The 26,480-nt window shown below is 34.9% G+C and overlaps 1 protein-coding gene across 5 annotated transcripts; it reads left to right on the top strand.

Annotated features, from left to right (window-relative positions):
• Positions 1-827: 827 nt before the first annotated feature.
• Positions 828-26,080, top strand: P2ry10b (P2Y receptor family member 10B). 5 transcript variants are annotated; one of them, XM_087599415.1, is made up of 3 exons: positions 835-1,119; positions 1,280-1,500; positions 23,378-26,074. In XM_087599415.1, the coding sequence occupies exon 3, from the start codon at positions 23,575-23,577 to the stop codon at positions 24,631-24,633; it is 1,059 nt and encodes a 352-aa protein (XP_087455541.1). In that variant the 5' UTR covers positions 835-1,119; positions 1,280-1,500; positions 23,378-23,574; the 3' UTR covers positions 24,634-26,074. The 5 variants fall into 5 exon arrangements, with proteins under 5 accessions (XP_087455539.1, XP_087455541.1, XP_087455540.1 ...); XM_087599413.1 differs by lacking the exon at positions 1,280-1,500 and having other exon boundaries at positions 828-1,119; XM_087599414.1 differs by lacking the exons at positions 835-1,119; positions 1,280-1,500 and adding an exon at positions 1,575-1,604.
• The last annotated feature ends 400 nt before the right edge of the window (positions 26,081-26,480 follow it).

The raw sequence follows: 26,480 nt of genomic DNA on the forward strand, positions 1-26,480 counted from the left end.
AGTTGTTTTTATGGGGTATTTTATCATAGCAACAGGAACATATTCTGGCTTTGATAGATTTACCTTTTGGGCGTCTTTGTCCGGTTTTTCCTGTTCAGGATTCATGCCTCATAGCAACATCATTCTCACTTCTTTTTCTGCTACAATATAAGAAAATAGAAACTACTATATGCCAAAGGGAAAGGTCCAGAATAAAATACATTTCCAGGGATTCCCATAGCGAATTAGATACTGAAACTTTACAATAGTAAAACAAAGGTCACTTGGAGGGAACTTTCGCTTTCAAAACTTTGCTTCATGTTTTTAAAAGAAAGTCTGTAGGTGACTATTACTTAACCATTTCAATGGAGCTATAAGATTACAAAATCCTAAAAGGTTGTATTTGAGATTCTTATCACTCCCTTCTGAAAAATCGTGATGCTCTTCAGGCATTTCATTTTTTTTTCCAGTCATGCTTGAAGCTACACTAACAATGTCTCTACAAAATTTTAAGAACTTAATATGTTAGTATTGTTTAAGTATATGAAGACACAATTCTTAACCTCAAAGAAGACCACAAATCACGCATTAAGACATCTGTTTTGTGGGACCTTACTAATCACTATCTTTTGGTGGTTTCAAGTTATTCAATTTGGGTGGCCCAAAAAGATTTGTCCTAACTTTCAAAGAAGTTCTTATTATTACTTTTTTTAAAAATTTCTAAAACAGACAGTATGGCAAAATTAAGCTACATTCTAATTTGGAAATATTAACCTTATGTAGCCAGCCTGAGAGTCATATGTGACTCAGGCATATGCCTGCATGCACATAGAAAGGGGGAGGGGGGAGGAAGACGAAAGATGGTGATAGAATAAGATGGGCGTGTGCATAGCAGGAAGCTCAGTGCATTCTTGACAAATTCTCTTTCAAAATACCATAGCAAAGGCACATGACCTTTTATGTCTTTAGATGGAAACATTAGCCATTGTAGTCATGGGATGTAATGATATTTGGAAGCACTGTATCTGTTATAAGTTTAGCAAACTGTGGAGTAGTTAGCTACCTAGTAGCCTTCTGAGTTCTAGGAATGGATTTCTCTAAGAAGTAGATGCCGGAAGATTGAAGCAGAAAGAAACCATGGTAAGGAATAAAATATGATGGGAATATGGGGATCAATATAAAATTGATACTGCTTTCTGTAAAAATAAAATTAAGAATATATATATATATAAATATATATAAATTGATTTTTTTCAATGGTAAAATAAAATTCCAACAGTTAAACTGGCTTTTTTCATAGCCCACAATTTAAATGTTCAGAGTAGACTGAGACAACGACTGTAATACGTGGCAAATTAAAGTCAGATACTCTGTTCCTGATTGAAGAAGTGTACAAATCATGGAAACTCTGAATTTATCAAAGCCAAAATTTGAATTTACTTTGCCCACAATATCCTCTGAGGCAAAGGCTTTCCCAAACAACTGAGTGATGCTGACGGACAGTTCTACCTCCCATTAGAGGTAAACGATTTTGTTTTTTTTCCTGTTTTGCTGAATAAACTACGTTACTTCCTCTTCTAGCTGTAAAAGCCTGCAGTTCACTACAGGATATCTGGGTAGAAAGGGTAAGGTTCTTGGCTTTCTCTTCATACATTCAAAAATAGAACTAAAAAGCCTCTGTGAATTGAAAACGACAGTGAATTTCTGCTGCTTCCACTGAAAACTCAATTCTGAGTCTGCTAATATCTTACCTTTGGGGGGAAACATTGTTATGAAGAATGGAGACTTCAGTGAGGTAATATCTATTTATAAGTTTAAGTGGTGAAAATGTTCGCTGAAACTGCTGCATGCTTTCTGAGAGGAAATGTGGCTGTCTAGATAGAAAGCTCCTTTCTCTACAATTTAACATGTCACTGACAAAAACCAGGGGTCCAGATTTTTATTAAACATTGCTCCTAACAATTCTATGTTAAAATTGAGATTGTGGTTCATTAAATGCATTTTTGTTAGTGTGAGCCAACGGGAGAAAATAAACTTACAATTTTAAACCCATGGTTTGTGTCAACCAAATTAAAGCAGCATTCAAGTAGTAAATGCATCTAAGTGCCTTAATCTTTTCATAAGATGAGACTTGACATGTTTTCTCGGATTGGGACATTTTCCATGCATGCATTTTCCGGTGGGATGTGATGGCTTCAAATAGCACAAAAGGATTTTCATCAAGCCCTAGAACTTAGCACAGCTGTTGAGTCTCAATGGGGCTGATTCTCAGCTTACGATGAACATTTCTTTGGATGTATTTTTAATTTGAGAACATGGGAAGCATTTTCAGAAAGCGTTCCAAGCATTTTGCTGTCTTTTTTAGAAGGAATTTCTTCTGTGGTTTTTAAAAAATGTGTTCTTTTAAAGTCTGCTAATTTTACATGTGGAATTTGATTCTTCTATATGTAAAATTATCCATAATATGTAAAATTACATATGATTCTATGTGAGATTGTAAGCCTTAGTAAAATGTATTTAATGTGTTTATTAGGAAAAATATAAAAGAAACCTATTTACACTAACATTTTCCTTCCCCTGAGATGAGGAAATCAGTGTAATTTGTACCCATTTAATTTTCTCTGAGTGAAGTGTTGAAGAGAGTAAATTCTCCCCTTAAAAAATTCTCCAAATGAAGTTTATTTTTTTTTCTATAAAAATTTAGGATAAGTGCTTTATTGTACTACTGGTTTTTTTCCAGTAACAAAATGAAACTAACAGCTGTAGACTACATGAGCATGACTCACAGGATGGCACTATGTGTATATTATGGTTGCCAAGCGGCACCATACTGTCTGCTATTGAGAGAGCTCTGCCTAATCTCTCTGACCACAAGTATGGGTGGGGCTTTTTTCCTATAGCAAACTTGTTCCAAAGTGACTGATACTTGGGCCAGTATAGGAAATCCAGGCAGGCTAAGAAGCTGCAAAGCCCTGGGAACCTCAAGAAAGGCTAAAATCAGCAGCATTCCCTGGACAGACCCTCTTTAGAAACAGTTTTAGTGGGGTTGTGACAAAAGATGTCCTCATAAGACTTAAAAGTTCTGCGTGGAGTTTTGCCACCAGACGGTTTCCCCTTCCCCCACTCCACCCAGGAAGTTTAATGGGAAGAAAGATAGGTTATTCAAACGGCTTCTGAGAGTAGACAAGGGAAGAAGGAAATTAATCATCCATGTGTCCCCAGCAGCAGACTTTAACACAAAGTTGGAGCTTAGTAGGGACTGGATGTTTGCTGAATTGTAGAACCCTAGGGGAAGGGAGAGGTTTCTGTTGGCTGACTCTGTGCTGATGTCTTACTTTCTGCAGCTGTGGATGTGTGTGTCCTAGAAGGCTGAGAAAGAAATTATTCACTAGAGCATGAGACATTTTCCACTTGGTCAAACTTATTGCTCAAGATTGGAAAAATAATACTTGCCTGAAGTTTCTCGTGGTATAAAATTATAATATACCACTAGAGTTAGACTTACAAATTGGCAACTGCCTAGGCACATTATTCTGAAGCTGTTGAAGAAAAAGGGACAACACTTTGAACTGGAAGTGTTTCTCTCTGCCTTTAAGGAGAAATGTCACTGTGAATAAGATAGTCCAGAGGTTATTTATGGTCCCTCAAAGTTCTCCTTTCTTAAAACACAAGTGATTCTAATCATGGCGAAAGGTTAAGCTGGTGAAAAATTAGCTAATGAGTTTATAGGCTAGGCTATTCAGTCAGTTGGTAGATTTTTCACAAAATAGGAAGGTCTACATTTTGAAATGTACTAAGTAATTCAAAAGGAGGTAAGGGAGCCAAAAGGAGAGCATAGAATAAAGAGACATTTTCTGACTTCACACATCCTGCCTACTTATTAACCAAGAGTGTAGTTAAAGTACATAGTTAGGTCACAGGAGCAGAATATATTTATAAATGTGGATACTGTCAATCATGGGGTGAAAATTTCCATGTTTGGAAAGTTCTTTTTTTTTTAATTGGATATCTTTTATTTACATTTCAGATGTTATCCCCTTTCCCAGTTTCCGGCCCATAAACCCCCTACCCCATACCCCCTTCTTCTATGAGGGTGTTCCCCCACCCATCCACCCACCCCTTCCTGCCTCCCCACCCTGACATTCCCTACACTGAGGGGTCCAGCCTTGGCAGGACCAAGGGCTTCTCCTCCCATTGGTGCCCAACAAGGCCATCCTCTGCTACACATGCAGCTGGAGCCATGGGTCCTTCCATGTGTACTCTTGGATGGTTGTTTAGTTCCTGGGAGATCTGGTCGGTTGGTATTGTTGTTCTTAAAGGATTTTAAACCACTTTAGCTATTTCAATCCTTTCTATAACTCCTCCTATGGGGACCCCATTTTCAGTTCAATGGTTGACTGCGAGCATCTGCCTCTGTATTTGTCATGCTCTGGCAGAGTCTCTCAGGAGACAGCTATATGCCTGTATTTCTTTTTTTGTTTTTTAATTTTTCATTATATATTTCTTTACTTGCATTTGAACGGTTATTCCCTTTCCTGGTTTCCTGTCCATAACATGTTTGGAAATTTCAATTTCACTTCTTAAACTTTATTACAAACATATGGCTTAACTTGTTTTTGTAATTCCCATATCTTTTCAATCCTTTATTTTCCTCCTAAAACATTTTTTAATTGACAAATAGTGGTGGATGTTTATAGACTACCATATGATCTTTTGATCACAGACTTACCTTTCTGTGGTAAAAATATTAAAGACATGTTCTTTTAGAAATCTTGTCATATATGATGTTATTTACTGTGATCGCCATGAAATGAAGTACATTGTTATAACATTTTCTTGTTTAACTTGTTACCTTTTGTTTTTTAAGTTTTAATGGTTTGAGACAGGGTTTCTTTTGGTAGCCTTAGGTGTTCTGAAACTTGCTCTGTAGAAGACCTGGCCTCAAAACTCAGAGATCCTCCTTCCTGAGTGCTATGATAAAAGGCATGCAGAACCAGGCCTGGCTAACTTTCTACACTTTAATTTCCATTCCATTTTCTCTGTTTTCCCTCTGGCCTCTGGCAGTCATTTTCTGTTTTCTGTTTCTAAGAAATCAATTTTTTTTTAATTTCACATATAAGCGAGATTATGAGGCATTCTTTTAACCTGGTGTATTTTACTTAGTATATTGTCTTTCATTTCTACCCATTTTGTTGCATGTAATATATTATGCACTATTTCCTTGTGCATATATGCTACACTTCTATTCATTTTTCTGTCAACTTATTGATTTCATAACTTGGCTATTTGTGACTAATCATGAAATTAGCATAAGAGTATTGATATATCAACATGATGATTTCAATTATTTAGATATATGCTCAAGATTGGAGTTACTGGATCATACACTTCTATTTTAAGGTTTTTGGAAAATGAATTTTGTTTTCAAAAGTTACTATACAGATTCACATTCCTACCAGTAGTGCTCAAGTGTTCCTTTTCTGTATGGCTTCTGTGTGTTGGTTTTGGCCTGAAGGGAGGCTGAGGCATTTCTGTGGGTAAGTCAGAGAACTCAACGTTGTGCTTGACTTAACATGAAACATCCAGAATTTCTCACATGAGAGCTGGGTCTAATGGCAGATTCAGTTCAATGGCTGCTTGAGAGGCTTCTGAAGTCTTTGCATTTGAACTTTCTCCAGCATGAGGGGGATGTTTACAACAAACAAAAGCCAATTAGAAACCCTTTTCTTAACTTTGGATCACACTCATTGCAATCAACAGCATAGGAGTGGAGATACAATGATTTCCTCCACATACATTCGGTATAAACCCCGAGACCCACTCTTTGCCAGCCAGTTGAGTCTTAATGAATCTTAACAGGAAATGAAAAAGAAATCGTTTTATTGGCGAATATATTTTGTTTCACAAGAAATTAAAAAAATGCTACTGATTGTGTACATTTCACCAAGTTTTCCTTAAAGATAAGATCTTAAGAAACTATAGTATATTATCAAAAGCAGGAAGTTGAATGTGATATAATACAATGAACTAGACTGTGGAACTTATTTATATTTCATCAGTTCTGGCAAGTACTCATGTGTGTGAATTTTATCACATACATTCGTATGTTCAAACAATATCACCATCTATTTGAAAATTCTTCATTAGCACAAACGTTCTTCTTACATCTGAACCCACCCTAGACTATAGTACGTTGATAACTTTTCATAGGCTTTCTACAGCACCATTTTATTTTTGTTTTGAGGATACTATACAAATAGAATGAAGTAATATATACCCTTCTTAGAGGGGGCATTCTCATTTAGTTATTTCCTTTGAAACCTATATATTTTGTTTTCTGTATCAATAGATGATTCACTTTTTACTAAACATGCCACCAGGACGGGGCTATAACAAATTTTATTTATCTATTTACATATTGATCTACTAAAGTGACTGAGTTGTTTCCATTCTGTTTTGGAGGGAGAATATTATAGTTAAAAGGCAGTGAGCATTTAGTTGCAAGTTTTTTATGCCTATAGTTTGATTTTTCTATGGCACCAACATAGAAGAGTTTCTAGGCTTATATAGTCTATGTACTTCTGGTTCTGCTAAAATCTGTCAAATATCTTTGCAGAGCAGTTGTACTTTTCTAAAGAGAATCGATGTATGGGAGATCTACTTGTTCTGCCTTCCTGTAACATTTGCGGTTCCAAATACTTTTGTTTTATACAACCTAGCAAGTATAATATTATATCTCATTGTAGTTTTAAGTTGTATTTCCATATATAATAATGAATGCCCCCTTTCTCTCTCCCCATTCTCCCCTATTCCCTCCTCCTCCTCTTTCTCTTTGTCCCTTCTCTGTTTGTGTGTGTGTGTGTGTGTGTGTGTGTGTAAGTGTATGTGTTTCACAGTTGCATTTTGATAAAAACAAACTGTTTGTCTCCTTTCTCCATTTTCTAGTTACATTGTTTTCTTCAAATTGTGTTTCTTTAACATCAAATACAAATTTCTTTTTAGATTTGTAGCATTCAAGCATTTTTCGTCAAAACTTTGCCTTTCTTTATATCTTCTTAACTTCCTCCTTCATAGAACAGAGTTTTGAATTTTAATGAGGTCAAATTTAATTATTTTATTTTGTTTCTTCCTATACCATCATTTTGTGTAATAGCTGAGAAATAATCACTAACAGATTCTGAGCACTTCTCACATCCAGGTGCTTTATAGTGTATGGTTTAACAAAGTTTGTAACAATAATGCACTTTTATTCTCCTATGAATATTATATAGTTGTCAAAACACCATTTATTGCAGGGCTATATTTTCTTCACTTCTGTAAAAATAGGGAAGTGTGCTTTTTTATATTTGTCTGTTCTTTTTACTTTAACTTACTTAACTAACTTTTTTTAGTGTTCCAAAATACCATGTTGTCTTGATGGCTGTGGCAGTCACAACTGGGTAGGGCGGAGCGAGCTTAGAATTGCAGCTGCTTGGCAGGCTGAAGCAAAAGTTAGGAGTTCAAAGTTCACCTGGATTACAGAGCAAGTTAAAGGTCAGCCTAGTTAACTGAGTGAAACCTTGTCTGGAAATTTAAACTAAAGAAGGTACAAAATCATGTTCAGTGATTGTCCTAAATTTGTCTTTCATAATTATCTTATGTGTTATAGATTTTTTGCCTCATGATAAAAATTTTCAAATAAGTGGCAACATATTCTACAAAAATATCTGCTGGGGTTTGGGATCCTATTATACTATATATCTAGCTGGGGAGAGTGTACATCTCTCCTGTTGATTCTCTGTGGTGATAAAAACAACAGGGGAGGAAAAGGGTTAATTTCAGTTTAAACCTCTTAGGTCAACTCAAGTGAAGAAAGTCAGGGTAGGGACTCAGGGAAAAAATAGCAGAAACTGAAGCAGCTGCTTACTGCCTGGTAGTCCATGGCTCACTTAGCTTGCTTTGTCATACAACCCAGGGTCACCTGACCAAAGGTGATACCACCCACAGTGGACTGATGGAGACATTTTCCCAGTTGAGGTTCCCTCTTTCCAGATGACTCTAGTTTGTGTGAAATTGACAAAAACTAACAAGAACACCATCTAGACCTTTAAATATAATTTTGAAAGTTTTCTGAGAATTTCATGCATGACTTCACTTTATTTGCATCAGCCACCCCACCCTTTCCTTCTCCAACTCTACTACCTCAAACTCTGCTTCAAAACCTCATCTTCTAATACTATTATTGTTATATATGTAATATCTATATTTTACAATTATATAATATATAGGTATATTATTTTCATAATATATAGAGATAAATACATAAAGTGTATTGTAAATACAACTGTTGAGAGATGGCCACTTGGGATTGGGTAATAGTCTTTATAATATTCCAATCCATAAACACGCTATATTTTTTAATATAACCCTGGATGTTACCAGCATTTTGTAGATTTCAATATATAGTTCCTGTGTATGTTTTGCTAGATTTATATACAACTATGTAAGGAGTTTTCAGCTGTTATACATGTATCACATTTATGTCTATGGCATTTTTATAAATTAATTTTATTTTTTTACTTATTCTTTTTATATCATACACAATCACTCACTGACCCCCCTCCTGGCCAATTACTCCCACAATCTTTCCCCATCCCTCTCTTTTTCTCCTTTGAGTATTGGGAGCCCCTGGGTATCCCCCCCATGGCACTTAAAGTCTTTATGAGGCTAGGCACTGCCTAGATTCCTTCATTTTAATCCTTGAAAGTCACCATTTTCAAATAGATAATATGTCTTTTTTGCTTTATATTTGCCCTTTATTTCTTCTTTTCTTTGTTATATTATGCTAGCTAGAGCTTCTGGTAGTATCTTCAATGAGGACACTATATGCAGTTGATTTTGTTGAGATGGTTTCTGAATATTTCCAGGTTTTATAAAGTTTTAATATGACTATAGGATTTTGACCAGTGCTTTTCCTTTACTAGTTGATATGTTCCTGTGATATTTCTTCCTTCACATATTAATGAAATTGATTAGAATGTTTCATTTTAAAACTTCAAATTCACCCTTTGTTCATATTTCATCCTTTTTATATGTCACTGTGCTTTGCCGCCATCCTGATAACATATATTTTTTTCATCCAGCTTTTATCAATGGGCTTGTGGCTTATTTCTGTAATTTATTCCAATGAATGATACTGTTATTAGCATTCACACATGAATTTTATCATTCTCAAAGTTTTAATTCCTTTGGTTGCAATACATGGAGATAGAAATCTTGAGTCATGCAGTAATTCCATGTGTAAGCACTTCCAACCTGTTTTAAAAAGCAGCACCATATTTAATGTTCTAACCAGAAATGGATATACTCTAACTGTTTTCCATGTTCTCTAATGTTTCTTATTCCTGACTTGCCATTTTATTCTAGTGGGTATGAATGGTCAGCTGAAGGTTTTGGCTTTTATTGCTGAATCCAGGACAGGTTTCATATGGTCATCTAACCATTTTGCAATTAGATTTACATTAACTCGATAATTCTACCCAGATATTTGTTCATCAAACCCCCTCAGCACAGTACACTTACTGAATCACATATCATCCATGTAAAACATCAGCTGTGACACATAAGTTCGGATAGGATCATGCCTCCTGGGGCTTCAACTTTTGAGCAAATTGGATAGTCAATGTCACCTCTAAGTGTTCTTCCTACCAAGAGTATTTTCCTACCAAGAGTATTAAGCTTGCTATAATCTTTGGGGCAAGGGGGGGGGTCTCAGGAGGAGGCTATAATATTGCAGTTGTCCACCTTCATTTGTGTTTACACATCATACAGAACCATTTGAAAACCATACCAGAATTTAGTTCTTCAGTTAATGGACTATATCCTAAAACATAATGGTCCTGACATAAAATTTGATTTACATTGCATGGGGGTATTTTGGAGAGTTAAAATCTGGTATATATAATTTGCTTTTGATAATGGATTATTGCTATACATTTTTATGATGACCAGCTCAAGTGGCATGGCAAGTCTCTAGGAAGGCCAATTAACAATTACAACAATATTTACCTGAAAACGATGACAGTTCTCCCCCCAAATTACAATAATGTGTAATGTGATTCACCTATAAGACATCTCAGAAAAGGCTCCTTATATATAGTATTGTCATCTGTTGACACCGTAAGTATTATTTCTGCTACATTGCAACCTTTATTTGCTGCAGAGGGTGTGACCTGAAAGCCAATAAACATTAAATGTGTGTGGATCATTTAGTCCATTTATTTTCTTAGTTTATTTAGGGATCATAAGCTGAATAACTTATAGTCATGAACTAGAAGGTAAGAAGTGGATATCAAGGTAAAGTACCATGGGGTCCTACTGCTGACTCTTTTTTTTCTGGCACATACTTGGTAGGTTCTCCACACATCTTTACATGGTGGAAGGCAAATCTTTGAGAACATTTTTACAAAGTTGGCAGATCCATTCATGAGGATTTCACTTAACCACTTTCCTCCAAATCCCACCCTTTAGGGTCATTATGTTGGTGAGTAGGTTCTAACATAAAGATTTTAGGGAACCACAAACAACACAAACAAAAAAATAGCAAAGCCTGAGTGGTTTACCCAAATGTGGAAGAATGGCACATTTGAAACAGAATGTTATCTGTCACCTTTATTGGGTTATGTCAACATAGTCCATACAAATAAATAGTTAGACATTCTACAGAGCTAGAAGACTTGTGATTTACACAAAGTGCCTTACTTATTGACACCTACTAGGACTAGACTGATTTTCTTGGTTTGGAAGTATAAGAACTTGAAAATAATCAGAAACAAGTACAATGCAGAATGCTATCAACAATTCCTAAGGCAAAAGGACAGTAGAATCTGTAGGCAGAATTCAGGGGCCTGTTTTGACTAGAGAGAACAGAGAGCAATTTAGATGTTTAATATCGCCAGCTTCACTTGGATTTGTCGTTGCGTTTTCATTTCAGTTTTACTATCTATGTGTTTCTAGTCAGTGCTTATAAACTTAAAAGATGACATTTGTTCTGGATGAACTAAGTTGGCCCTATGACAACAGAAGGTAAGTTTTTTTAATAGAAAATGAAAGTGCCTATAGGATATTAATATGAAACTTCAGCTTCAAATTCAAATCCATGGGCTTTAACATTTCTTTTGCCATTTCCTCTTGCTTATTGAGGAATAAGCAATTCTATTCTGTATTTCTACATATTTGAAATTTATAATTATAATGGATATGATCATGATATTCTGCAATTTTATTGTATTTAAGATTGATTAGAAATTTTCGGTGGCAATATTTTGAGTACCTCCATTGCCAAATCATGCCTTGGGCTACCATGATTTTTTCATCATATAAAATAGTCATTGACACATTTAATTCTAATCAGATTAGTGAACATCAAATTCCTAAAAATCCAGGAGAAATTCCAAAATTTATTCTTAGGAAGGTTCTTTATAAAACATGCTCCTGTATCTCATATTAATGTCAGTCAATGTCCAATTTATGGGACAGAACTAGTAGTGGACATAAATTAAAAGATAGACCCCAAAGAATTGCCTATACCACAGTAGGTGTTGATTAGGCAAAGCAGAAATTAATACGTCAGATTGTCCTTTCAGAACAAGCTGGATTAAATGCATGGGCTGAAACTCCCACCTGCAGGTTTCTTTTGTGTGTGTGTGTGTGTGTGTATGTGTGTGTGTGTGTGTGTGTGTGTGTGTAAGCCTCTAATTGTTACAGTTTCCAACTGGTTGAAAGGTATCTACTCAGCTTATATAAATGATTTCCCTTAAAGCATGACTTCAAACATATTAAAATCCCGTCACATGCCTGATTATGTGGTATCGGTCTCTTCTCCTGAGATTTTAGAGTGAAAACCAGAGCTCCAGGAGACCTAAGAAATTTACATACCCCAATTGTCCAATTTTTAAAAAAAGCAATGGCGAAAAGTAGAAAGAGAAGAGTTCTCTAACATGGCTATACTCTGAACAGGAATAGAAAAATGAGATCAAGGACTCCAAGACCATGCTTGCGGGCTAATGTAAACTTTAGATTTAAACAGAACAAGAATCAGAGTCAAAAAGTCTTACTAAGCAGTCCTTAAGGAGGTAAGACCAATGACCTAGCTTTGTGCCATCTTCTGATGTGAAGCAAAAAGACACACATAAAAGCATGGCAGAGATTTCAGGTTCATTCCATTTTCAGTAACCTTATGGGTACAAGTGAGGAGCAGTGGTGTTTTAGCAGAAGCAGCTTCCAGTTACTTGTTATCCGCACAGCTTTGCCTAAGGTAGGATTCCATCTTTGTGAGGAACAAAGATAAAGTGAAATCGTGAGGCCAAGACCCCCAAGAATGTGGAGCCACTTCCTCCTTCCTCCACACATGCAGACCTACACACCACCTAGTGGTGGAAGCAATAAGTACATGAAAAATATTCAAGAGCCTTAGCCAACCAGGAAATAGAAATCAAAACATTGCCACTGTTTTGATACACCCAGAATAACTGCCACCAAGGCGGGGGGAGGAGTATCGGTATCATGTGTATAGTGGTTTGAAGGAGAAATTTCCCACACAGGATCAGATATTTAAAGATGTGGTCCCAGTTGGTGACACTGACAGTGGAAGTTATGGAATCTTTACAAGCTGTGGCTCTGTTGGAGGAAATGCACCACTGGGATGGGGTTTGAGTTTTATAGGTTTGTTCCACTTGCAGTTCACTCTCTGTTTTATGTTGTTGGCTGAAGATATGATCTTTCAGCTTCCTGCTCCAACTGCCTGCTGTCATGCCTCCTCTTGTCATTATGATATTCAACTCTGGAATTGTAGGCTAAAGATATCTTAAGTTCTGGGTCGTAGTAGTTTTATCTCAGAAACAGGAAAGTAACCAACACAACATTAAAGAAAGGAATTCTTTTGTCCTGTTAATTAAAATGTCTATTAGTCTAGCTGTTATGAAAATCATTATGGATATTCTTCAAAACCCCAAAAATAGAACTATCATGTGATTCTGTGATACCACTTACATATCTATTGGAGGAATAGATGATACATGAATATTCATATTTATTTCAGTACTATCCACAATAAGCTATATGTGGAATTAGCCAACCCATAGATCAATGAAAGAATAAAGGAAGTATTGTATAATAGGGGTATTAGTCAAGCATGAAGAAGAAAATTATTTCATTAGAAGGAAAATGGGAAAAAAACCTGGAGGACAGTCTGTTAGACAAAATAAGCCAGACTAAGAAACACAAGTATAACATTTCTTCCAGTGATTGAAGAATTTAACATTATGTATATATAATGAAAGTAGAAAAGAGACTATTTTCGGCTGGGGTGACCAGTGGGAAAGAAGAAGAAGAGGGAGAGAGATCACTGTAATAAGCAAATAAATTACGTTCATGCGTGAAAATATCCGTAAAGAAAACTATTCTTTTGAATAATTACTATGCTCTAAAAAGAAGTAGCTGCAACTTATGCTTATTTTTACAGTACTATCTACAATTGAAAAGATCTGGAATCTTCTTAGGATCTCATAAAGGTGCGTATGTGTGTGTGTGTGTGTGTGTGTGTGTTCATGCATGCATGATTGACTAACTGAATTGATAGATGAAAGGATGAAGGCAGTGATGGCTACCAACTTCATACTTTCCTGTTCAGTTATTCAGTTGGTCCGTGATCATCAAATTATTATTATTTCTGCTCCCTAACATTTTATTGGTACTCTTCTAGAGCACCCCTTGATCACACACTTCACAAATTCCCCAAACAGTAGAACATCATGTACATGCTTCCAGTTGCCTGTATTTCTACAGTTTAAAATAGATTCCATTCATCTATGTGATGTCTATCATTATGCTTCAGCCACATTGCTTTGATTACTATCGTTTCAGATGTGAAAGTCTGCATCTTCTAGGTTTTCTCTCTTATTGTAAGCTCTTTTCAGTTTTGGGGAAAGTTTTTTTTACATCATTTTATGAATAAAGCAGCTTTGATTTGACAGGCATTGGAGTTAATTTGTAGACCAGCATGGCTCCATTGAAATTTATATACTTTTTTATTGGATATTTATTTATTTATTTATTTACATTTCGAATGTTATCTGCTCTCCCAGTTGAGTCTTCAGTCTTAATTCATTTTTTTATTTTTTTCCAGATAGTGCCACCCCCTCCCACACTATTCCACTAGGCCCTATAACTTGACTGACTTCCTTTTCCATTGTATAGTGTGTTGTTTTAATTTTTACATCTCTCAGAAACATGAGCTCCTTACAAAAGCAGCTAGAGATAGCTTTCTCTGTTTTATAATTTCTATTTTTTCCTGGTAATTCTTGTTGCTACCCTCTGGAGAGGGTCATGTGTATAATTTCTTTCTATGAGAAAGCATAATCTGGCAGAGCCCTGGTAATACCATCAGAGGATTTTTTTTTAAACATGGAAACAAAAATTGTAATAAAGTGTTATTTGAAGCAAAATAACAAAATACTTTAAATTTAATGATGATTCCTTTATTCTTGAAAAAGTACAAAGAATTGATGTTCAGTGCTATCCCCACAAGAGAAATATATGATCTAATGTACTTGTTAGTTTGTGTGTTAACTTTTATGTACAAATACTTCAGCGCATCATAATGTACACGATAAATAAATACAGTGTAACGCACTCATTGAAACGTCAGTTTTGTGCTTTGTCTTTTTTTTTTTTATTAACGTGAGTATTTCTTATATACATTTTGAGTGTTATTCCCTTTCCCGGTATCCGGGCAAACATCCCCCTCCCCCCTCCCCTTCCTTATAGGTGTTCCCCTCCCGACCCTCCCCCCATTGCCGCCCTCCCCCCAACAGTCTAGTTCACTGGGGGTTCAGTCTTAGCAGGACCCAGGGCTTCTCCTTCCACTGGTGCTCTTACTAGGATATTCATTGCTACCTATGAGGTCAGAGTCCAGGGTCAGTCCAAGTATAGTCTTTAGGTAGTGGCTTAGTCCCTGGAAGCTCTGGTTGCTTAGCATTGTTGTACATATGGGGGCTCGAGCCCCTTCAAGATCTTCCAGTTCTTTCTCTGATTCCTTCAACGGGGGTCCTATTCTCAGTTCAGTGGTTTGCTGCTGGCATTCGCCTCTGTATTTGCTGTATTCTGGCTGTGTCTCTCAGGAGCGATCTACGTCCGGCTCCTGTCGGTCTGCACTTCTTTGCTTCATCCATCTTGTCTAATTGGGTTGCTGTATATGTATGGGCCACATGTGGGGCAGGCTCTGAATGGGTGTTCCTTCAGTCTCTGTTTTAATCTTTGCCTCTCTATTCCCTCCCAAGGGTATTCTTGTTCCCCTTTTAAAGAAGGAGTGAAGCATTCACATTTTGATCATCCGTCTTGAGTTTCATTTGTTCTAGGCATCTAGGGTAATTCAAGCATTTGGGCTAATAGCCACTTATCAATGAGTGCATACCATGTATGTCTTTCTGTGATTGGGTTAGCTCACTCAGGATGATGTTTTCCAGTTCCAACCATTTGCCTACGAGTTTCATAAAGTCATTGTTTTTGATAGCTGAGTAATATTCCATTGTGTAGATGTACCACATTTTCTGTATCCATTCCTCTGTTGAAGGGCATCTGGGTTCTTTCCATTTTCTGGCTATTATAAATAAGGCTGCGATGAACACAGTGGAGCACGTGTCTTTTTTATATGTTGGGGCATCTTTTGGGTATATGCCCAAGAGAGGTATAGCTGGATCCTCAGGCAGTTCAATGTCCAATTTTCTGAGGATCCTCCAGACTGATTTCCAGAATGGTTGTACCAGTTTGCAATCCCACCAACAATGGAGGAGTGTTCCTCTTTCTCCGCATCCTCGCCAGCATCTGTTGTCCCCTGAGTTTTTGATCTTAGCCATTCTCACTGGTGTGAGGTGAAATCTCAGGGTTGTTTTGATTTGCATTTCCATTATGACTAAAGATGTTGAACATTTCTAAGAGCTTTATCAGTCATTAGTGAAGCCTTCAGGGCCTACATTTTTCATTCTGGAAGGATTATTGATTGTGAATTTTGTTTCCTTTATTTCTAGGTCCATTTAAATTTTAAAATGAAAATTTAAAGTAAAATGTAACTGGTTTCTGTAAAAATCTAAATTTAGTCATGTAAACATTGGCATACTGTTGTTAATAGTATTTTTATAACCCTTGTTCTACTCAATCAGTAATGTCTTCTCTTTCAACTCTTGTTATTAGCAAGTTGTGCTATTTTTTCCTTTAATTTATTTTTGCTAATCAACAGGCTTCACAGTTTTGCTTATGCATTTAAGGAATCAATTTTGGCTTCATTGTTTCTTCTATTATTTCATATTCTTTTTTGCTTACTTATATTGTAATATTGCAAGATTTTTATTTTGTGTTTTTCTACTGATGCTTCTATAATGTAGAAGGTTAGGTCATAGACTTCAAAAATGCTGTCTCTTTTAATATATCTTATAATGTAAAAATTTTCCTGTAATGACTAATTAAAACATTTTTATATTTTTGTGATTTTGTTTACCATCTATTCCTTATCAGTTTGTTTGTAAATGTCTTTATATTTGTTAAAGTACTAAATTTCCTTCCCTTAATTCATCTCTCTTCTTTCTATTTTGCCCAACTTTGCCTTGAATTATCGAGTTTTTGTCTTAGCTCATCTCCAAGGAGCTAAAATTAAGGCACATGATATGCTTACCATATTAGTAGGTTTGTTTCAGTGTTTCAGTGCTGAAAATGAACTGTGGGTCTGGTGTGTTGATAATAATTAGTCATTCATCGTATCCCATTTTACTACTGTATACCTTTGCCCTGATGTGCCTAATTTGTTTGTGTTTGATTTAGGACATTTAGGTGTTAAGGGAATTCTCAAGAATACATTTCATGGTATTATGAAATTATTTATTTAATATTATATTAACTTGTCATTTGTGTTACATAGACATTTCCTTGTGAATATTTGAATTTATTTTATTTGTTTATGTATCTTTGGCTTTCACCATTGAGTGATTTTTCTCAGTTGTTTGCACTTGAATGGCAAGTCCTTCCTTACCTCGAAGAACTTCACTTCAGATTAATATCAGGTCAATTTCATTGAGCTTTATTGGAATTAGAGAGACTTAGAAGTTAAACAAGAGATGGAGACAATGGCTATTCATGTCAGAATAGAACTGAGTGAAGCAGGATAAATAAGTCACTATATATTTTAAAGTTCAGGAAAATAGAAGTATGATTTGGTGGTTATGTATGAGGCTAGTCATCGGTAAAATGTTCAAGCTATGTGTTATAGGGATTGAGTCTGTGTCATAATGGCCATATAACATCATTTATATATATATATATATATATATATATATATATATATATATTTCCAAAGGAGTAGGAACTATGTTTCAAAAATACTAAGATACTATGCATATTAAGGATGTTATGCCATACAATCAATTCCACAGTCCCTATAAACTTATGTACCTGCTTCCAATTGTCAAATTCTGAGTTGTCATGAGAATTAAATCATATAAGGTGAATAAGGTACACTAGTAATTTTCAATAAATTCAGTTGTCATGAAATATGTTACCCACAAAGCTGTAAGTTGGCAGATACATCACCAATCCAAAGAAAATTGAGGTTGACAGGGCTTACAAAGTCATGAGTAGTTTCCTGAGCTAAAAGACATTTAAGCTGTGCTTTGAAATGTATTTATATTTTGTCTTCTCTCATGACTCAGAAGAATTTCACAAAACAAAAGAGAATAAAAGCCGCATGCATCGTGACATTACTATATGCCAGATGCAAACATTGTAAAATTAGTTTCCTTCTTTGAACATATAAACAATGGTGTACATTGTGTGATTTACAGGACTGTAGATAAGATAAATCAAGAAAAACAACTCATAGGCACAGATACTTGTTTTCAAGATTTGTCTGAAAATAGTAGTAATTGTACTACTATAGTATATTTATGGTCAAGAAAGAAAAATAAACAAAGCCAGAAAACTGAATTTAGGTTATATTGGCACCAGATAAAAAAGAATTTGAAATAGGTGGCTTTGGGACAAAGTTTATGAGTTTTTCCAAATTCTGGGGGAGGGGGTAGTAGTAAAATCAGAAATAGATTTTACTGTTAAAATGAAAATCAGCCACAAATGAGCAATGTGTTTTTACCAGTTATATTCCGAAGCCAAAGAAAGTCTTAAAGTCACTGTGTCCTTTGACTTTTATTGAACCTCCTGTTTTGAAGTTCCTGACACTGGAGGAAGACTAGGAAGTTTAAGACAAAGTAATTTGTTTTCTTATAATGCATGTTTTGTCTTAACGTGGTTTGAATTTTGGGAAACATTGTTTATACAAGTGCTTAAGCCACAGCATGGCGGTGACTCTGAACATTAAAAAAAACTTTTGTGTGGAACTAGTTGTATAAGATGTTTCAGAAATAAGTTCAATAATCTTTGCTCAAAGATGTATTGGATAATAAATAACTAATTGAGGTAACTGAGATTGTTTTCCAATTATGAAAGACTTATTTATTTTTTAAACAGAGAACCCTGACTATTTTTAAAACCCCCAAAATGATGCAGTATTTTAACTTTTTAAATTAGGTTCCTTTTTATTATTTTATGTGCATGGGTTTTCTGCCTGCATGTATGTGTATACATCACATGTGTGCCTGTACGAAGAGGTGGTGTACCTTCCCTGTGGGGACTGGGAATCGAACTCTGGTACTTTGCAATAACAAGTGCTCTTAATAACTGAGCAAAACTTCCTTTAATATTATTATTATTATTATTATTATTATTATTATTATTATGAGTAGTATTTTTTCCATGATATCAAAAGGAGAGAGATAATTGAGTATAGATAAGGATGCCAGACTATACTAGAAATTGTTGGAAATTAGACCGGTAACTTGTCAAAAAATTTCCTCATCTCCAATGTGGAAAAGAAAAAAAATGAGTTAAATGATTTAAAAGTGTTTGTGAAAGGGAAAAACAGCCCACTTTTCTGAGCTAAAACAATTATTTCTGGTATTGAAGTTGTGTTAGAGCAGTCCTTTTCAGAGTGATCCCTGAATCCCACGAGATAATTGTTAGAAATGTTTATTAGTGGTCCCCATCTCAGATCTACTGAAAGAAATTCTGGTAGGACTGCATCCTAGATCATTCTGAGGAATGATTAGCTTTGAGGACCAAGTGTTAAAGTATTTGGATTTGTAGTTACAAGATGATTAAAAGTTTTACTTTCAAGATTCTTTTTCATTATGAGTTAAGATAACTGTTGTATTTTCCAGCTACAGACGATCCATTAGCTGGGTGTTAAGGAATGAGCATACAATGGGGAGGTCTACTGAACACTATCACAAAATAGCAAAAACCACTTCAAATACTAGAGAGTTACTAGCAGGAAATCTTAAACGGTCTCACGAAAATCATAAATATATGAGGTAAACGATATGTTATTTAGATTTATTTAAATATTTGACAAAATATTTGACAATGTCTACAGCTATGTCAGCATATGCATTCACAATTTGTCACCTACCATTTGATTGAAACATCCTTAGCTATATCATACTAAAACTAGATAGGTAAGATTTGATGTATTTGGAACACTAACGTATTTGACATTGTAATGTAACAGAAAAGAACATGGACTTTGAAGTTTCATATGGGAAACCTTCTTGGATAATTTGAATACACATTTAATGTCCAGCAATCCAACTTAAAATTTAAGAAACAACTTGCTCAAAGATATAAAGATGGGTGAGAAATAATGTTATCATAGTTTTTAATTTTTTTGAGAAGAGATCTCACATGGCTCCAGGTTGCCCTTGACATGTCTACTTAATAATGATGGCCTTGAATTCTTGATTTTCCTGTCTGAATCTCCCCAAGTTTGGATTGTAGGCAGGTATCACCATTCTGGACTTTCTAATTGTTCCTAATATCAAAGAAAATGCTAATCTACTATAATGTCCATCAATTAAATAAATAATACCTGAGAATTCTAATAAAAATGTACTTATTAATTAAATTTATGATTTAGATGTTTCTGACATGGAATTTTACACTATGATTAAGTGATTAAAGTTATATGTGTATATAAGTCAAATTCAATTAAAATGGATTTATATGAACTAATTTATAAATCAGCATGCATAAAAAATTGCTTGGAAAGTTATGAATGAAAATGTTGGGCCTCATGACTCTTGTATATATAAATGTCTGTGTATGGATAAAACCAGACTCTGAGAATCTCGGGCTGAGTATTTTACATTAATAAAATTTGTTTTGTCTTTGCTTATCTCTGTTTTCTAATAGAACTCATTTCCTTATGTGTAGAAATAATGAAAGATTAAGAATAACATAATTAAGTTTTTTTTAAAAAGGCAGCTTCTTACACAATCTTATCATCAGGGACTTGAATTATTCATTCTAGGAGTGTATTTGCCCTAGAAAAATTGGAAGGAAGCAATCCCTCTTGTTTTAACTGTTCAGTGTCAAGGTTAGTGGTCTACAACCTGGCATTGGTTCATTTCTGAACATTTGTGTTATTGTATAATTACAAAAATGTGCTTTTCATCTTCAAAGTTCCTGGAAAAGTAGTAGTGATGAGAGGCAAGAGACCCCAGTTCAGCCATCACCACTAACTTTCTGTGTGAATTTGTAACTTTTAGTTTTCTGTTTTCTGGCATCATTTTCCTCTTTCAAAAGTTACTGATTCTTATCTAGATGCCTTTACCAGCTCTATAATTTAGGGATCTATAATACATCTAGAAATGTAAATTTCTGGAAACTGATTATGAAGTATGGAAGCTTAAAACAAGAATAAACCAAGTATCCTAGAAATATTGTGGATGAGATTTTCTTTCTGAAGTTCACAGGATGCCTAATGAGCTCTCCTTTAATTTTTCTATTAAAGGGGCTTCAAGCAAATCCCTTTCAAGTGTCTATGTATTTGAACATTGGTGTACTTATGACACCTGGTGGTCAGGCCAAACATCACAGCTAAATTCTAATCCCCAGACACTCATTCATTCCCATTCATTCTCTTCCTCTCAGAGACTTTCTCTCCCTCATACTCATTTGTCTTTCATAAAATTATTCATCCAACAAACAGTCAACTGACACTTCACAGATCAAGACACTTTGCTAGACTTTTATTTTGGAGGAAAAGGTGCAATAAGAGGATGAGTATTTGGCACATAGGAGATTACTAGCTGTTTCCCACAGCAACGACACCTAGAAAGGAAAGTCACCTCATCTTGCCAGAAACATTATGTGATACCCACTAAAGAGAATGGACAGAATTATGGAGACAATGAATTCAGAAAAAAATTACCTTTTTAACTTGTGGATGTCAAAAAGTGTTTCATGGATGAAGTGATTTTTGTCTTTTGGAAGCCTCACTTTGTTCATCAGACAAAACAGCCATTACAAATGTCATTGTTTCATAACATTGGGATCAGAGATTGATCGAGTCCACACACAGTTCTTCTTATAGCATCAAAAATGGACATTTAGCAATTGTTATTCATTTTTATAATGAAACCAAAGATGATAGTATTTGAATAATCTACCTTGTTTGTGTTTGCAAGTATTTTTTAAATTGGCCTTAATATAAACAATACAATATCAATTACTTCACTTAGTCAAGAAAATTATAAAACGGTGATAGTGTTGTCTCTATTTACACTTTACTGAACCAGTTGCCTCATTCAGCTGCATATTTAACTCAGTGGAAAAAATCAAATAGCTGTTTGCCTGAATGACCTGGTTGTTTGACTAAGCCCTGAACTTTCAGCTCAGTAAATACAGTTTATCCAACAGTTACATGCACTCACTGCACAGACATCAAATAGGTTTTAATACTGTATGGGCTTTGTCTGATTGACCACATTTTTATGATTTTTAATTGTCTGTGTCCAAGAGCCCTATATTACTTTCAGAGTAAATCAAGAAACATTGCAACGTATGTATTTTACTTGCCCACTTGAATACATGTTATCATTAAGACTGTCTCATTTTTTTAACTTTATTAAATATGTAGCAAACTAACTGCCCTTTTTAAGTACTAAAAAGTACAATGAAGCATTAAAATCGTCTCTATTCTTTTGTGTTTGAAATCAGCATATATAAAACATATTTCATAAAAATTATCAAACGTTTAGCAGTTAAACTTTTGCTTCAAGGATAAAATAAGTTGTACTGTAGTGGCTTTGGGCCAAAAGTAATAATGATCTAACATAAAACAAAACCAAGAACAAGGACAATGTCCTATTAGGAAATGAATGTTTAATCTGGATAAGGAAGATTTGAGAAAAGACATGATTGTTATCTTGAGATGTTTGAAGAGCTTTTATGTCTAACAGGGAGTAGTCTACTTTATCTTTTTGACAGGAATAACTAAGTTGGAACAACATGGGAACAGATTCTAAGCCACTAAATAGATGAACGATATTTCTAAAATTTATGACCACTGAAAATGACATTTCCATGATTAATTTTCTTTTTTTTCTTTTTTTATTTTTTTTATTTATTTATTTTTTATTAACTTGAGTATTTCTTATATACATTTCGAGTGTTATTCCTGGAATTGAAAGCTATAGGGAAGAAAGCATTGCTTGGCATAACTGGATACCACCTAGAGCCTCTGGTAGTTGACTGAAATGTTAAGAAGAAGATAGTTGCAACGTATGTGAGTGCCTGAAGCTGCCATGGTATTGCTAAGAAACACAGAACTTTGTGGAAAGAGCTTATAAAATGTGTTACAAACAAAACAAACCATGCTTTCAGTCAAATTTTGAAGAAGGGAGCTCTGTTTTTCCCAAGACTTTATCATCCAAAAAGCCCGGTGACCTGCCAGCCCTTCCTTAGAGTCTTAATCTACCAGTCATTTACATGAATTCATAGTTCACAATAGCAACCATTTAATAATTTATAAGATAGCTATTGAACATGGATTAAGATTTCATTCATCCTGAGATGGTGACAATAACTCTGCTAAATCTCAAATGTTAGGCAGAAATAGTTATACAAATCCAACATGGAATTTCACAAGAGTGTTGGGATATTTGTCTGGGGGCTCTTTGGCTATGAGATCTTGGATGTTGGTTAGCTATGAAACTTTGGTGATTCTTTGTCAGAGTAAAAACCTAGCTAAATTGTTGTCAAAATAAGGATCTTAAAAGATCATGTAAATGTTCTTGAAAATATCTTCCTCACTACTATTTATCTTTTGGTAAATTGCTTACTATTTTAATTTTACATAGATGACAGCTTTTGAATTTATGAAAGTTCATATTTAAACACCTCTGTGGTAGGAATACAACCAATATGTATATTCACATGTTTTGACATGCCTTTGACTCTGTCTTTGCTCTATTTTCCACAGAAATCACGATGCAAAGGCTTTTCCTAAGGAAGGAATATAAATGCTAAAGATGGGAAGTAACAGAACAAACAGTATGAGAACAAAGTACATTTATTTGCAAATGCTGTTTCAGTTCTCTCTCTTTGCAACCACCTATATCTTTTGGCAGGAGCCATAATTCCACAGTTTTTCTTGATGAACATACTGAGATATTCAAGATGGGCAGCAATAGTACCAGCACTGCTGAGAGTAATTGCAATGCCACTAATTTGACATTTCAGAACTCTCTGTATGCAACCACCTACATTTTCATATTCATCCCGGGTCTCCTGGCTAACAGTGCAGCCCTGTGGGTTCTGTGCCGCTTCATCAGCAAGAAGAATAAAGCCATCATTTTCATGATCAACCTCTCAGTGGCAGACCTTGCTCATGTCCTGTCCTTACCTCTTCGGATTTACTATTATATCAATCATCACTGGCCATTCCAGAGGGCCCTTTGCCTGCTGTGCTTCTATCTGAAATATCTCAACATGTATGCCAGCATTTTTTTCTTGACCTGCATTAGCCTCCAGAGGTGCCTCTTTCTTCTCAAGCCATTCAGAGCCAGAAACTGGAAGCGGAGGTACGACGTAGGCATCAGTGCTGCTGTCTGGATCATTGTGGGGACTGCCTGTTTGCCACTTCCCATCCTAAGAAGTGCTGGCTTAGCTAATAACAGTGAATCGTGCTTTGCTGATTTAGGGCTTCATGACATTAGTATGGCTTCATCCATTGGCATGGTAACTGCAGCTGAACTTGGAGGGTTTGTATTGCCTGTAGTAATTATTACGTATTGCACATGGAAAACAAGAAAATCTTTACAGGAATTCCAAGATCCACCTCAGAATATTAAAGAGAGGAAAAAGGCTTTGAGAATGGTTCTAATGTGTGCAGTGGTATTCATAGTCTGCTTCACTCCTTACCATCTCAATTTCCCGTTCTTTATGATGGTAAAGCAACGTGTCTTCTCAAACTGTTCCTTTATTAAGAGCACTCTATATTTCCACATCATTTCCTTGTGTCTTGCAAATCTGAATTGCTGTCTTGATCCAGTTGTGTATTATTTTATGACTTCAGAATTTCGCGATCAATTTTCAGAACATGGGAATTTGGTCATCCAGTCATGTTTGCGTTGTAAAGACAGTACTCTGGAAATTCGTCAGAGGAAGGAGAATCTTCAGACTATCTCTCTGGAATGTTTGGATGTTCCAACACAATGTGATGAAATGGCTGTTTAAAGTAATCTATATACAGTGTCAGTTGAGCCATTTCAAAGTTATACTGGGTATCGTGAAGAAACTCGGCCACTTCTTTCAAAATAATGTCTACAGGCGTTCTCTATGCCAAGATTATTAATGGACTTGAGAAAAAAACTATCTTCACACAATGTGATAATCTAGAGACATAATCACATATCTGTTCCTCAGTAATGGGACCAATAGTCTCACCTTTAAATGAGAAAAACAAAACACATTACAATCTAGTGGACATGTACAAGTTATGCCAACCTTAAAAAGTCTACATTAGAATATGACCCTATCTTTATTTAGAAAACCTACACTACTTTAGCCAATTGTTTTACAGAGTGATGGCTTTTCACATTGATACAAATTATAGAAATTAGCGACAGTATAACTTAAAATATCTGTAAGATTATCTTTTTTCCCACCTCGAAGAAAAAAATATCAATTTAGATGAGCCTCTCAAAATCACCATTGAATCCACAGACAATGCGAACACCTGAAATAGAACTGTGCTCCACGTATTTAAAAATGAGGTTAAAGGCTTAAGACAAAAACTCTGTCTGAATGATTGTGAGTTTGTGATATGATACACATTTTTGTTTACTATCACTAATTTGGAAATATTCTCATATATCTTTCTTAAGATCCACCTGGCTAGGTGTATTATTTCATATGTAACTTCACTAGATACATTTAAATTGACAGGTTAATGAAGACTCACACAACTCATACAGTTTTCATTTTGGTAAGATTTAGTTGAGCCTAATTATTTTTGAGTAGAATATACGAATGAACTGAATCAAATTTTATCATTAGTGCAGAACAAATATCGCCACTTAAAAAACCCTGTAGCTGAATTATTACTAATATAAATCATTCACACTGGAAAATTTGAATCTTTCCATTTTCAAATATTGGGTATCATTAAAACGAAATTTTATAAAACTGTGGTTAGTTTTATAAATTACTGTTTTTGTCTTGTCTCTCCTTTTTTGGTGTCTACTTTTTTCAAGTAGCCTTTAACTTTTATTATATTTTTCGGTTAGCATATAAAGGAATGGATTTCATGGTGATATTTTCGTATGCATATATTATCATACTTGGTTTTTATTTGCTCCCCACAGCCTTCCCTTGGTGACCCTCCAATTCCTGTTGGTACCTTCCTTCCAAATTCTCTTTTTTTGCACTCTTAATACAAGTGTTTATTACATCTTGTATTTGATTACCTCCTTTATCATATTTTGTATGCATCCTGTTTACATCTCTCCTTCCCCTCTTTACTTTTATGTTTTACATATATATTGCATATTATAAATATATGATTGAAAAATGTGATATTTGTCTGACTTATTTTGCTTAACACACTGATATTCAGTTCCCAAAATGTAATTTAATTCTTCTTTACTGATCAATAAAATTCCATTGTTTATACATACTACATTTTGTTGACCCTTATATTCCTTGATGAATATATAGATTGGTTCTATAGTTTTTCTCGTGTGACTAAACATGCATGTGTCACTATCTCTGTGATGTGATTTTTATAACCCTTGAACAATATATCCAGAAATAGGACAAAGATTTGGATCTTGTTTTTAAGAAAAATTAGATAATTTCTTTCTGTTTGTTAGTAAAGGCTGTTTACATTTAACATTTATTATTAACAGAGGTCTGTTAATTCATTTAATTTAGTTGGACATGTTTGGGGGTGCTTGGATTTTATTATTGGTTCTTTTTGTTCTTTCCTACTAATATTAAAGGTTTTCTGTGTTTGGACATGATAGATCCTTTCCTCACTCTCTCATAAAATGTATTATTTGATGTATTCTCATAAAAAGACT

Source organism: Rattus norvegicus, chromosome X (genome assembly GCF_021556685.1).
Source record: "Rattus norvegicus strain SHRSP/BbbUtx chromosome X, alternate assembly SHRSP_T2T, whole genome shotgun sequence".
Taxonomy (NCBI): domain Eukaryota; kingdom Metazoa; phylum Chordata; class Mammalia; order Rodentia; family Muridae; genus Rattus; species Rattus norvegicus.

What these genes read in the sequence shown, in the direction of transcription:
- P2ry10b (XM_087599413.1), top strand. Translation starts at nt 23,575, where the DNA reads ATGGGCAGCAATAGTACCAGCACTGCTGAGAGTAATTGCAATGCCACT.